This window comes from Poecilia formosa, unplaced genomic scaffold (genome assembly GCF_000485575.1).
Source record: "Poecilia formosa unplaced genomic scaffold, Poecilia_formosa-5.1.2 Scaffold45, whole genome shotgun sequence".
Classification (NCBI taxonomy): domain Eukaryota; kingdom Metazoa; phylum Chordata; class Actinopteri; order Cyprinodontiformes; family Poeciliidae; genus Poecilia; species Poecilia formosa.
This window is the reverse complement of record NW_006799984.1, coordinates 324040-337119: the sequence shown is the minus strand read 5'-3', so window position 1 is coordinate 337119 and position 13080 is coordinate 324040. Positions and strand designations below refer to the sequence as shown.

Below are 13080 nucleotides of genomic sequence, written 5' to 3'. Positions count from 1 at the left end.
GCAACACCAACACCGTGAGTGAAACAACAACTGGGCCAGCCTACTATATAAAGTACTCGGGGACCAGTTCTTTATAAATGTGGATGTGTAATAATAGAGTATGACGCGTCTATTCTATGCGCCTTATAATGCGGTGCGCCTAATGTATGAAAAAAGTCCTAAAATAGGCCATTCAGTGAAGGTGCGCCTTATAATCCCGTGCGCCTTATAGTGCGGAAAATACGGTACTAAGAACACATTTCTTTTAATTACTTTCCTTATTTAATGGAAACACTACAATTGCAAAATTGTGGGGGGTTTTCGACATTAGTGGAATACTTTAAAAGTTTTGCACACATTTTGTGATTGAAATGCAGCTACAGACTGAAGAGACGTTTTCTTGGCTTGTTCAGATTATCAATTTTTCTAAATGTCTGACGTGTTCCAGTTTGGCATACACCAATTTTTCTCCAAGAGAGAGATTTTACACCGTTTCTCCTCCAGACATTTTGGTTAAACTGTGAATGTAACTGTTCACAGTGAAATACTTGCAGTAAACGTCTGGCTTTCTAGCAAAAAGCAAAGACAAACTGCAGCAGCAGAAGACAGTCATGAACTGGAAACCAGCGACGAATGAGGAGAATCTGACCTTGCCAGGTTTGCTGAGGCTGGAGGCGGATGACGTCTTGGGAAGGAGGCCCAGACGTTGGAGGTAAGTCTGCAGATTCCTGTTGAGCTCCACCTCCACCGGCTTCACCCTCTGGTCCTCTGGGTCCATCGCTTCAGCTGCCGGCCTGCAGAGGAGGAACAGCCGTCCACACCGTTGCTAATGCAGACAGAGCTTCTAACAAAAAGATTCATTGCTGACAAGCAACATCGTCAACAATCAAAGCAAAATGTTCAAGCTTTAATTGTTAGCACAACCCAGGTTTAAAACTGTGCAGCTGGTAATTTTTTTTATTTCATTTGTTTAAAAATGATCCTGTTGCTTGACTTGATAATATTTCTCAGTTTTAGGTTTTACAAAACTTATTTTCTGTAGTGCTTGAACTCAGTAGCTGCGTTTCCATTGACCATATAATTCCACAATTTGAAATTTTGAAAGTAAGTTTGCCTAATGGAAAAAAATTCTTGGTTTTTGATCAAAGTCGTGGTGTTGCATAAGATGTTTTTTCTTTGCCATACCAAAATTGATTTATTTCGTAAAACTGCAATGGAAACTTTTTGCATCAGACGAGTCACATGATCAACAACCGGATGATGCCACTGGCACAAACCATGAAGAAAAAGACGACAGGAAGTGGGTGGAGGAATGTTTTTTAATGACTTGTTGAGTGAAGTCATCAAATAACATGTGAAACTTATTCAGCTGTGATTTTAATTGCGTTTATTTAATGTAAGCACTGCACATGCAAATTAGTTTTTCTTTTTGACATTAGCAGAATATTGACAACGTTTGGTGAACATCTGTAATGGAAATGCAGCTGCAGAAAAAAATGTTTCTTTGCTTCTTTGCAAACCTGATTGGGCTTTCTAAAGAAAACTATTTGGAAATGTTCATAATTTTATCTTCATTGACAAAAACTCCAAATCTACAGAAGAATAATTAATAATTTTGTGTCAGACTTACCTTTTGGATATATGACCCGAAAGTTCTAGTTTTGTTTATTCAGAACAGAAACGTCTCCTGGGTTTATGATTCACATCTAACCTTCTACCCCTAATACTCAACAAACTGCTGTTCAAACTGTGTTATGTAAAATAATATCTAAGAATTAATAAAAAAAATCAAACCCTGAAGCTGATTCCTTTTTATTATTCTGCTGTGACTCCAGCTCCAGAGATTTTAAAACCTGAAATAAGTGATGATTGTTCCCCACCACAACACAGAATGGGTTTGGAGATGTGACCTGGAGCTGCTGCTGTAGATCGGCCCTTTCTGCTGCGGCCGGTAGGGAATCCTCCTGAGTTTGGATAACTCGCTGGACAGAACCTGCTGGGTCATGTCATCTTCCCAGGTCAAACCTGCAGCCACAATCACAGATGGATCAGAACACCGAGTCCGGATACACGTCTGCAGCTACGATCCGGAGGCAAAACTGCACCGCTGCAAGAAAATAAGGGAGAAAACCTGCAGCAGAACAGCGACAAACTGCTGAGCCGGCGCAGCTTTTTCTAAACTCATCAGGTCGATCATTAGCAGACAAGACGAGGCAACAGAGTTTGATTCAGTGACTAAGCAGAAATGAGTTCTGGTTTTCTTCTACAATTTATTAGGGAAGGTTTAATGAGAGAGTTGGGGGTTTTATAAGCAGTTATTTATGCACACTTCTGTAGTCGGCAATTTATTTTGAAAAGATTAACGTAACATAGGAGAAGCTGGATATCGGGGCTCAAGAGGCCACCGAATACATTTATCACCTTTAATCACCTTGTGAAGAAAAAAGGAATCCTGCTGCTTTATTGAAACTGGAACAATTAATGGGTAAAGAGTAAAATTAGCATTTTTGCCTGAATTATTCAATACAAAAGTCAATTGTGCATGCCATTAGCAGATTCTCCCTCTAGAAGAATTTTCTTTTTAAGCATTGTGCAAATGGAGTTTCTTTGAATATTAACCAACAGCTGTTCGTGTTGTCTCTGTTCGTTTCCAGGTAAAAATCTATTACCTGGACGTCAAAGTGCGTCTGCGTCGGAGTCAGCGCAACATTTGTGTCTTAATGGTTTTTTAAATATCAACATCAGTGACAAGACGAAAAAAATCTCCTCTTTTTTTCCAGCATTTGTGCGAAAGGACAAGCTGGATGAGCTGCACGGCCGCTCGCGTCTGTTGCTTATGCTTAACATGCATCCAAACACGGCTTTTTGGCAGCCGAACAGAGGGGCAGGCGCCAACGCCAGATGGGGTAGCGGAACGAAGTGTTACCGGAAATATGGCTGCGGCGCGCAAAGCACAACACGAACAGGAGCCTTTGGCAGATGAGCGATGGCGCCACCGAAAGAACGCAAGTAACGCAGGCGGCGAGTCCAGATGTGAAGCTGCGGGACGGGGGTCTACCAGAGGACACACACCTCAATCAGGAACAGGAACTCTGCTTTTACACAGCAGCCGCAATGAAAACACATGCATAAGAGCTAAATAAGTAGCTAGTAGAAACAACAAGAAGAGTCGATTAGATTGGAACCTTTCACTTCAAGTCACAAACTTTGATCAGTTATTAAAGACATGTTTATTATTTCCTTGAAAAAAAATCATAAAATGGCACAGGAGAAGATTGGTGGACTTTTAAAGTGACTTGAATCTGCACTATAATAATAATCAATTAAAGAAATAAAGCTGCCACTTGAGATTAAATTTGGATAAAAACTTTAACCACACAGGAGGTTGTCTTAAGACCCGGGAAGCATTTGCTCGAGCTAAGATTAAATTTTTCAAAGCAATAAATATAATTTTAATTCATTTAAATTTTTATCCTCCAACGCAAACAGAACTGGCTGGTCATATGTTTATCTTTTTTCAAAACAAAGTTTCTTGAAACATTGTTAACTAGTTTTAAACCCAAAACCTGGAAGCTTCGTCCCATTTTCTTTCCTACATTCAACATTTTTAATCTAAGAACACACAGAATAAATTTTATTGATAAAAGAAGCTGTAACTGAAACTATAAATCTGAACTGCATCATATGAAAATCAACTTAGGAATGAGGGTCTTTTAGTTAGTGGAAAGAAAACTTTGAGTATCTCCTTTATTCAATATTCAGGTCCTTCGAGGAACAGGCCGAGTCTGAAGACTTGGGAAAACCAAGTCAATTTAATCACTGAATAGATGAAAAACAGAAAATACCAGAGGCGGAGAAGATTCTCCCAGAGATGCTCAAGACTCTGGATATTGTGGGTCTGACTGGGTTGCATGTGTTGTCAATGTTGCTTGACGGATCGGGTTGCTTGAGGCAACATCCATAAACCGATCCCGATCTTTAGGAAAGTTCAGCATAAAGAGAGTTCAGGCTTCTGCAGAGACACGTTTATCAGATTTCTGGAGAGGTTTCTCTTTATGGTGTCAAAAACAACAAACGCTTGCTAAAATACAAAGGAGTTGTTTTCTAGTAAATGTTTGACTTTTCAAAGTCGAAAATCTCAGAGTATTTTCTAGAAAATTTCTGATATTAAATTTAAAAATTCAGAGGTTTCTTCTAGTGAATGTCTGACTTTTCAAACTAAGAAATCTCAAAGTGTTTTCTAGAATATTGTCTGAGTTTTTTTGCTGAAATTTGCCCTAATATGTTGTCATAAAAACCAGCAGATGTTGTGAAACTGAAAACACCACGACCAATTACTGTAATGTTTTCTCACAAATGAACATGTCCAACCTTTATCAACGGAGAATTACACCACGAGTTCAACTCGTAACGGAACATTTCAGACCCAGAACAGTTTCTTTACACTCCAACAAAATGAATTACGACCTCGACTGCCAGCCAATCGGGGCACAAGCATCTCTCCAACAGCTGCGTAGCGTGTCGGGCAAAGCTTTCCCCATCAAAGAGCCATAAAACGGAGCTTTTAATGGCAGCGAGGGTGGCTGAGAAAACGGGAGTTGGCGTCGGGCGAACAGACGGCATCTGACACGACAGGTTAATGAACGCCGGAGCCCCTGCCAGGATATTCAGACGCTACGCCTCTCACTGACTGAGCTGTGGGCAGAAGCGTGTCAGCAAACTGAGATGTTTAATGCTTCCACATGTGGAAATGTCTCCAACTGAAACTCTGCTCTGAAGAGAACGGCTTCAACAGAGGATGAATCTAAAGAAAAATGTCTAGTGAAGCTGTTAATTACCAAACGCCTCATCAGACTTGAGTTCAGGTTTCCATAGTGACGTCAAGAGCAGCTCAAACCGTCTCTACAACAGCTGCTGTTTTCAGAATATAACTGAAACATTGTCAAAGTATATATATATATATATATATATATATATATCTCTCAGCTGATCAAAGTGCTCTACAACAGCACAGGTAGACAAACAAACACAAACTGCTGACTTCATTTTTGGATTTTAGGAAAATTCTGCCTTCATTTCCTATTCATGGACCTTTTTTGAGCAGCTTTTGGTGGTAAAGTCACTGCCAGGCAGGTTCTGGTCTGTTTTAACATGCAATTCGTAGCTTGAAGGGTTTTGTTGTGTTTCGATTAGAATTAATTATTATTTCCAAATTATGAGCAGAGGTCGTCAGAACATGGTCCAAATAATCCTGCTTAAAGTTTTGCTTTTCCTAATCCATGTCCACCTCCATCTACCACCGATTGTAGCATCCACAGGGAAATCCAGCCTCTCCAGTCGTGTCCAACACCACTGCAGTCCTCAAAACGTTTTGAATTTGATTTATCACAACCTGAAATGGAGGCCAACAACCACAGAACAGGAACAGTCAACCAAAGGCCCGACCCGATTTAAGGCCCAGGTGGAGGCTTCGTACCATTTCAGACGTTCTGAACCTCTGAGGCCGACGTTTTGTTTTCTAAGACACACGGTGGAAAAAGCAAAACATTTCAGAGCAACGTCACCTGTTTTTTTATCTGCTTTCTCCAACAATCCAACAAAAACGGAACAAGCTGCTTTCAGTCTGACTCAGGGAACGAAAACAGGAGACATTTAGCATTTAATGTTGATTTATCGCATTATCTTTCATTTCATATCAGAGACAAAGAGCTACAGATTTATCACATTGTTGGAATCAAACCATTTCCAACTCGCCCTCTGGTTACCGAATTGACAAACTAAACTGAAGGAACTTTTTTTATTTTATTGCGGTGGCTTCATTTTTGAAATGAAGCAAAGAAGAAACTTCCTGAGGAACAATGGTTTTTACATCTGACATGTTCCTGCTGATCACTCAGATGGATGTGATCAGTTCCCTCATTGTTTATGCAGGAGGTTTTGTTCAAAGTTACATGATGAAACCGGATGAAATGCAGCTGCAGCTGTTAGGATGGGCTCCGCTGCCCTCTGTTGGATCACTCCACCAACTGCAGCTTCTTAAAGCAACAACAGCTTTAATAAGCTGTTGTTAATATATATATATAATATATATATTTGAAACGTGCAAATATAACAAAAAATGTGTTTCAGGATTACCTTCTGAGGTCAAAATAACATATGAGGCACTAAGAAAAATAACTGAAAATAAAAAACAAGAAAATCAAACAGAGCTGGTGTGGGTTTAAATTTACTGATATTAAAAGAAATTAAGATTTTTTTATGTTAAATTTACAGGAATTTAGTCAAGTTATACTCCAGTACTGTAAACCATAAAGGAAAGGAAATTTAAGAATATATCTATAACTGTTTAGCTAGGAATAAATTGTACATTTATACATAAAATAATACAAAAACTCTTAAAAAAAAAGATGTTAAGGCCAAAACTGTGTCTCCAGTGATGACTTTTGTAATTATTTCATTTTTCTAGGAGACAAAGCGATTTACCTGCATCAGGTTAGCAAAAGCTGAACTTTACATTCAAAACTACTACAAATCCTACACATTACCAATGGTATAACTTACCAAGTTACAGATTTTTAATAATATATTTTGCTTTTTTAAATAATTTTGTCAGCAAAAACATGATGTTGCTGAATAACATAGTGTGTGTCAGTGTGTGTACCTCTGTTGGACAGCTTCTCCAGCAGGATGCGGAAACGTTGCACTACAGATGGGGAGACGTCGTAGGCGTAAACGTCCCTCACTGGAACAGAGTGACACCTCCCAAACATCCCATCTGTCAGCACAGAAATACACTTCATCAGCCAACACACTTCCATCTCTGCCATTTCACCCTGAGATCACAAACTAGTCACTCAGTTACATCACAGACAATCATCAGTGTCATGCATTTAAAATGTGAATTCCTCATGAATCGACTTCGCTTTTCATAATTTGTCAAGTTTTCATTCAGTAGGGAATCAAATTACAACCAAATATACAGATTATGAACTTTATCCAACAAATTTCTAGGAGAAATACATGAATGTCAAACCAAAACTGCTCTGATCTCATGAGGTTCTAGTGTGAAGAGAATTGACGGTTTTCCCAAACAGCTTTTGGAAAAGTATCTGCTTACACTTAGACAAAATTCAATAAAAAATAGAATAAATGCAGAGTTCCTGATGGTTAAGAAATAAGAAAAATGTTTTACAGTAAGGCAAAAAAAAAAAAGTGTTAAAAAAGTTTTCCAATAAAACAAAAATAACGCTGTAGTTTCATTAGTAAACTATTAGACAATAAAACAGTAACTGACATGATTAAAGTTGCAAAAGGTTGAATTATCAGCCAATCAGTCCTGCTCTACTAACAGGAAGCTTTTGCAACAAATTTAAACTACATAGAGAGACAATGAGAGTGGAAACCCGGCCTGCATGCTTTTAATGACTTATTGAACAAACTTATCATGTTTCTTATTTAATAGAAACACTGCAATTGTGAAATTGTATTGACAAAGTTTTGGGCACATTTGTAGTAGAAATGCAGCCAGTGTGGAATGAGGAGTGAAATAAAGGAAATGAGAATCTCTGAAGGATAGAAATATCTAATAAAACTATCTTTTACACTTCTAGGGATGCCACAGAAAATAAACGCAGGGTTAAAAAAATCCCTCAAACACAGGGCAGAGTTCACAGAACGCCTTCAGGGAAATCCAGTTGGTTGCAGAAAAAATATCACACTGATGAGAGGAAATGATCCACAACAGACAGGAACTCGTTTCTAATCAGTCTAATTAGCCTTATGTGCAGAATAAACACTAATCTGTCTGATACCCTCAAAAACCCTGCAGAACAAATGATCCAAAAGTAGATTTTATGCTACAAGTTATAAAAGTAAACATGATTAATTTTTTCTTCCATCAGATGAGACGAAACCTCAACCTCACGGTTTTAGTCGTGATTAAATAACTCTTGCAGACTTCGAGTCGACTCCATTTATCCTGGTTTGCCGTAACTCAGAGCTGGGCCCGTTTTCTGGTGATTCATGGTGCCGATTAGAGCAGATAAAAGATTCACAAGGCTATTCTCAGAAACACAGGCCCCGTTAGGACGAAGGAGACGGACCGGGACTCATGAACCGAATGTGGCGGCAGCAGGTTAAATATAACCTGCAAAGGATGCAGATCGTCAGTGAAAACTCACATTTATCCAGGCCTGATCATTCACTCTGCACTGCATGCTGGTTGGTGAAGCTTTGCTTTAAAGTGGATGTCAAGTTAAAAAGATTAAGCAGTCTATTTGAGTTTTATATTTAAAGGAAGAGCTGAACTACAACTTGGAAGTGGATTTGACTTTTTGAAAGTTCCAATTGTTTTAAATTAAAACAAATTTAGGTTTAGGTTTCAAAAACACTTGGCATACTTAAAAAAAACAATAGAAACCCTGTAAAACTTTAACTTATAAATGTATGATCCATTATTCGAGGATTCACCTGTGCAGGTATTTTTCTGTAGAAGGTAAATTCAAATTATTTCTGAATCTTTTCATAGAGAGGATCTAAAATATTAAGAAAAGGCAGCTGAAATACTGAGGCGCAATGCTATTGGCTGGTGTTTGGAAAGCAGCCAATCATGGAGTGCCATTTATTTTCCTTTGCACTGATTGGCTGTAGATGCTAGCATCATGGTAATGCTAAAATGGTTTCCACTGTGTGTAATAATTAATGTGTTTAAAGCTGGTCTTACACGATCTTTATATTAAATCAAAATCACTGATTTTTGATATACTTTAGAAATATTGGAAAGGAAATTTGCAATATTTTTTCATCTTTAAAACCTTTCCAAAAATCCACCTTTAGAGGAATCAAGATGGCAGAAAAATAAAATGCATACAGATTGGAAACAAACATTTTTTGTCCTTTAAAGAACTTAAATATCTCAATATCAACAGACGCAGACATAACTCATAAACATGATCGGTCATTCGTGGTTATGCATGTCAGTAAATTTTTGTTATTTGCCACATCCAATGGATTTGACATCAAGTTAAGTTGGGGCAGCAGTGTAGTAAAAGTAAGACATAGAGTTAGCATCACTTAAACCCAAAACCATTTCTGCAGAAAATTTGCAATAAACTCTCAAAAAATGAGAGGATCTATTAATTTTGCCTGAATTTTCACAATTGTTGAATTGCAAAGAATTGGAAGGACCGTTAAGGTGCATTTGGAGTTTGAACTAAGAAAATAGTCAAACTGGACAGCATAAATGGCTGGTCCAGGATGAAAACTGAACCAGGACCGTCTTTCAACAGAAAAATCGCTTCAGTTCTAATGGACTCCAATGGAAATTGATGGAGTGCGCAAACATATTTTTTTACTTGTGTAAGATGGTAATTTGATGACAACACATCAAAGCAAAGGTCAAAATCAATAACCCATCAGCCCGCTGAACACACAGAGGGTCAGTTTGTCATTCTGTGTCAGCTGCCCTTTAAGTAGCTGCAGACCGAAGAAACGCTTCCAGAAATGTGGGGATGTCATTTCTTTAATCACTCAGGCTCTTAACTGCTGCTTCTTATTTTCATATTTTAGTTCAAAGAAAAGAAACAGAAAAACTCAACAGCTCTGAAGCTACAACTGCTTCTTTGAACCTTAGATACTGCTCTTAACTTTGGCTAAAAATGATAAAGACCAGAATAATTTTATTTTTATCAATTAGATGAATGCAAGTTTTTAGACATTTCAGGTTTTTGTGGAATAATTGCATTGAATTCCCACAAAAAATATATATATTTAACATTCCATAGAAAGAAACCTGTCCATCCATCTTTTTGGAAATGTTTTATTTTTCTTTATCGTAAAACCAAAACAGACATACATTTAAAAAAGGCAAACATAAGTTTTTTCAAAAGGTTATGCATTACTTGCAGCTCTAAATGAGTTATTTAGCTGGTCTAAGGGTAAACATATATTTTTGGATTCTGAAAGCTGCAAAATGCAAAACCAGCTGAAACTGGACTGTCCAACTACAAACACAAACACAGACAGAAAAAACCTGAGATGTTTAGAGATGCTTGAAAGCTGCAGATAGAAACCTAACGATTATAAATAACAACAGCAGCGATTCCACCTGCGTGACATTCTGAGACTGATTCTGTTTGTGTTTTAGAGACGGGATGCAACAGGTCGCAGGTGGGAGATGAGACAGTCGAGCCGCACGCCTCTCACACTGTTGTCATGGCAACGCCGACTGCAGGCCTTCTGGCCTCTCACAGCTAATCGAGGCAGCCCAGATTAGGCGAGGAGAATCAGAGCGCCGTTTGTCTCCAAACCGTCTCCTAACGTGGATCACAGCTAACATTTTACCTGGTCTCACCCTCAGTGCAACATTTGGTTTAAAATGTGTTTAACACAGAAAAATGTCTTATAGGTGGAATAATCGGCCAGTGAAACTGGGGTTGGATGATACAGACTTAAAGTTTTATAACTACATTTTGTGGCGCTATTGTGATAACAGTGAGAACTATTTATTGCATCTTCTTTAGGCAACTGTATGGCACAGTAACCTCAGCCCCACAAACACAAACACTGCTCTGGAAAAACATAAAAATGTTTATTTATTGATACTCTGGTTGAACAAAAATGAATCTGAAATAAGGACAGTTTAGGATTTTTTTAATACGTCATTTAAGTGAAATTTATTGTGACAAAATAAATCAAAACTCTCATAAGAAATGTCTTACAATAAATGATAAATAATACAATAAATGCCCAACTCTAAACAGAAGTAGTACTTTTTAAATCAATATTAAGGAATTATTGGCCTTAAACAAGTTCCTATTTCTTGCTGAAAAGTTATTTGTGAGTTAAATTTCTCTTATTTCAAGTGTCCTAAGACATTTTCTCTAAAGACCAGATCAAAAATACTATATATATTTGATACTATATTTTAGTATTTAATGAGAAAACCCATTGAGAACCAGAATCTGATGATGTGATGCTGGTGATTGGGTCACACCTGGTGTACGATTCTGTATCGGTGATGCTGAGCGAACATTTCCATCTTAAACAGAAGCTGCTGCTGAGTTAAAAATCAGGAATGACCTTTGAGTGATCAAAGTTTGATTCATTAAATAAAATGTGCAATAAGAAAATGCAAAACCAGATTAATACACAACCTGACATTTATATTCTACAGAGTCATTGACTTTTTATTGATGTAGGGAAACATTTTACTTTTTGCATTCAAACGTCATGTTTGGGCGGTTTAGGGACAAATGATGTGTGAGAAGGGCAATCAAGTCCTGATAATAGGATTATGTTCTAACAAAGAGCCTAATTCAAGTCCATCTGGTTCATGAAGGACAAGCTAAAAGCTCTGAGGATTTCTGCAGAGACGCAGCCGCTATTACACCTAACAAGATCAAACATGGTTCTGGAGAATCATTAAAGTTCTGGGAAACAGGGAAAAATCACTCCTAGGAGTGGTGATATATTTTTATTGCAATAAATATGCAAAATCTTTCTGGATTGGAATCTGGATTAATGATGGATGTAATTTGTTAAAGACTAGCATTGTGGCTCTTTCACTTATTTTTTCAGGCAATTAAACAATGTGCAAAGTTTAAAATATTCACATTTTCTGGTGTTTTTTTTCATGAGGTTCAAAGCCCGGGGAAATCGATTCTTCAATAAGAACAAAGTTTTACTATTTTCTCCAGTTTTTACTTCTGTGGGAGTGTAAATAAAAATCAAATGATGATTAAAATATTAAATGCCATTATCATGTGCATTTGCTAAAAAAATGTTTTTATTAGTGGTGGGATTTGATTAAATTGCAATGAGTGAATTGCAATGTTTGTAATCAATTAATCGCATTTACATTTGCATGATACAAAATGTTATGAATGCAGCTTTTCTACTTGTATAAAAAAAGCAATTCACTGTGGAAAAATCTGCACAGTAAAATCAAATTAAATGAAAGCTACACATTAAGTCATTTGTATGTAACTGGTGTCCTGATGGTTTGTATGAAATTGTAAACAGCTGATTAATCCCCCCTGACTATCTTAATGAAAATAGGTGACTTCTGAAGACACTGTATTTTATTTCAGAGTATCTGAGTAAAAGAGGGAAGAATGCAAAGGCAAACGATACATAATTTGAAAATAAACAACTACTTCCTGCCAGGCGATCCCATAAGGTAACGATAAATGACAGAGTTTGTTGCTCCAAAGCGACAAAATGTTGAATGTATGAACTCTTCTGTAAAGCGGAGTAAGATCTCTATCAAAAAAAGCTTGAAATACATGAATCGTTTCTAAATAAACCAAATGAAAATGTAGAAGCCGCTCAAAAAATGTCATCAGTTACATGGACAACATGTTCATGATGACCTCTACCTGCAGGATCCAAAACGGGGAAGCTGACATTTTGAGATTAATGTAATAGTTCAATAAATAAATAAATATAGTCCATAATGAAATAGCCAGTGCTTGTGACGTCCAGTTGACCCCTGTGACCTTTGGCTTTTGTCCATCTCAACGTGAGCAGATACAGAAGGAGAAAAGGTCAGGACCCTCTGACTGATCCGCAGCTCGACATTTTCACCAGAAAGCCTGGATGTTAAAGGTGGCAGATAGGTTGGAAGGGTTGGAATTACACAAGAACCAATAAAAACAGCAGATTATTGTAGAAAGTCAATTAAGGCAGCTAGCTACTAAAACTTACTCTTAAACTATTTTACTATCATATGATTATCATAAGAAATGTTTGTGTTTCTGATCTGGATTTGGCCATTAAAACCTCCTCCAAACGTCCCAGAACCAAGCAAGTCTCTTCACATGGAGATTAAATCCGGATTAATAATCCAGTCAGTCTGTGTAATTGGATCAGATGAAGGCGGTGAATGTGTTTTCTATAACAAGGCAGATATTTCTGCAGTGTTTGCTCAAATGTGGCCGCCATGATAAGCAGAGCTGCTGGTTTTCAAAGTTTATTCCTCCCTTTTTAGTGGAAGGCCGCTACAAGTACTTTACAGCACAAACCGTGGTACTTAACACAACTTATTGGTACTTAACACAACTTATTGGTACTTAACACAACTTATTGGTACTTAACACAACT

The 13080-nt window shown here is 37.5% G+C and overlaps 1 protein-coding gene across 1 annotated transcript in view; it reads right to left on the bottom strand.

The window, feature by feature from the left end:
* LOC103138025 (receptor-type tyrosine-protein phosphatase N2-like) overlaps nt 1-13080 on the bottom strand; it is a 166319-nt gene that overhangs the window by 137296 nt on the left and 15943 nt on the right. Inside the window, exons 3-5 of the mRNA XM_016671468.1 lie at nt 6641-6754; nt 1890-2004; nt 629-773 (exon numbers count right to left, since the gene is read on the bottom strand). Of these exons, the coding sequence (XP_016526954.1) occupies nt 629-773; nt 1890-2004; nt 6641-6754 (374 nt within the window). The remainder of the gene's footprint in view (nt 1-628; nt 774-1889; nt 2005-6640; nt 6755-13080) is intronic.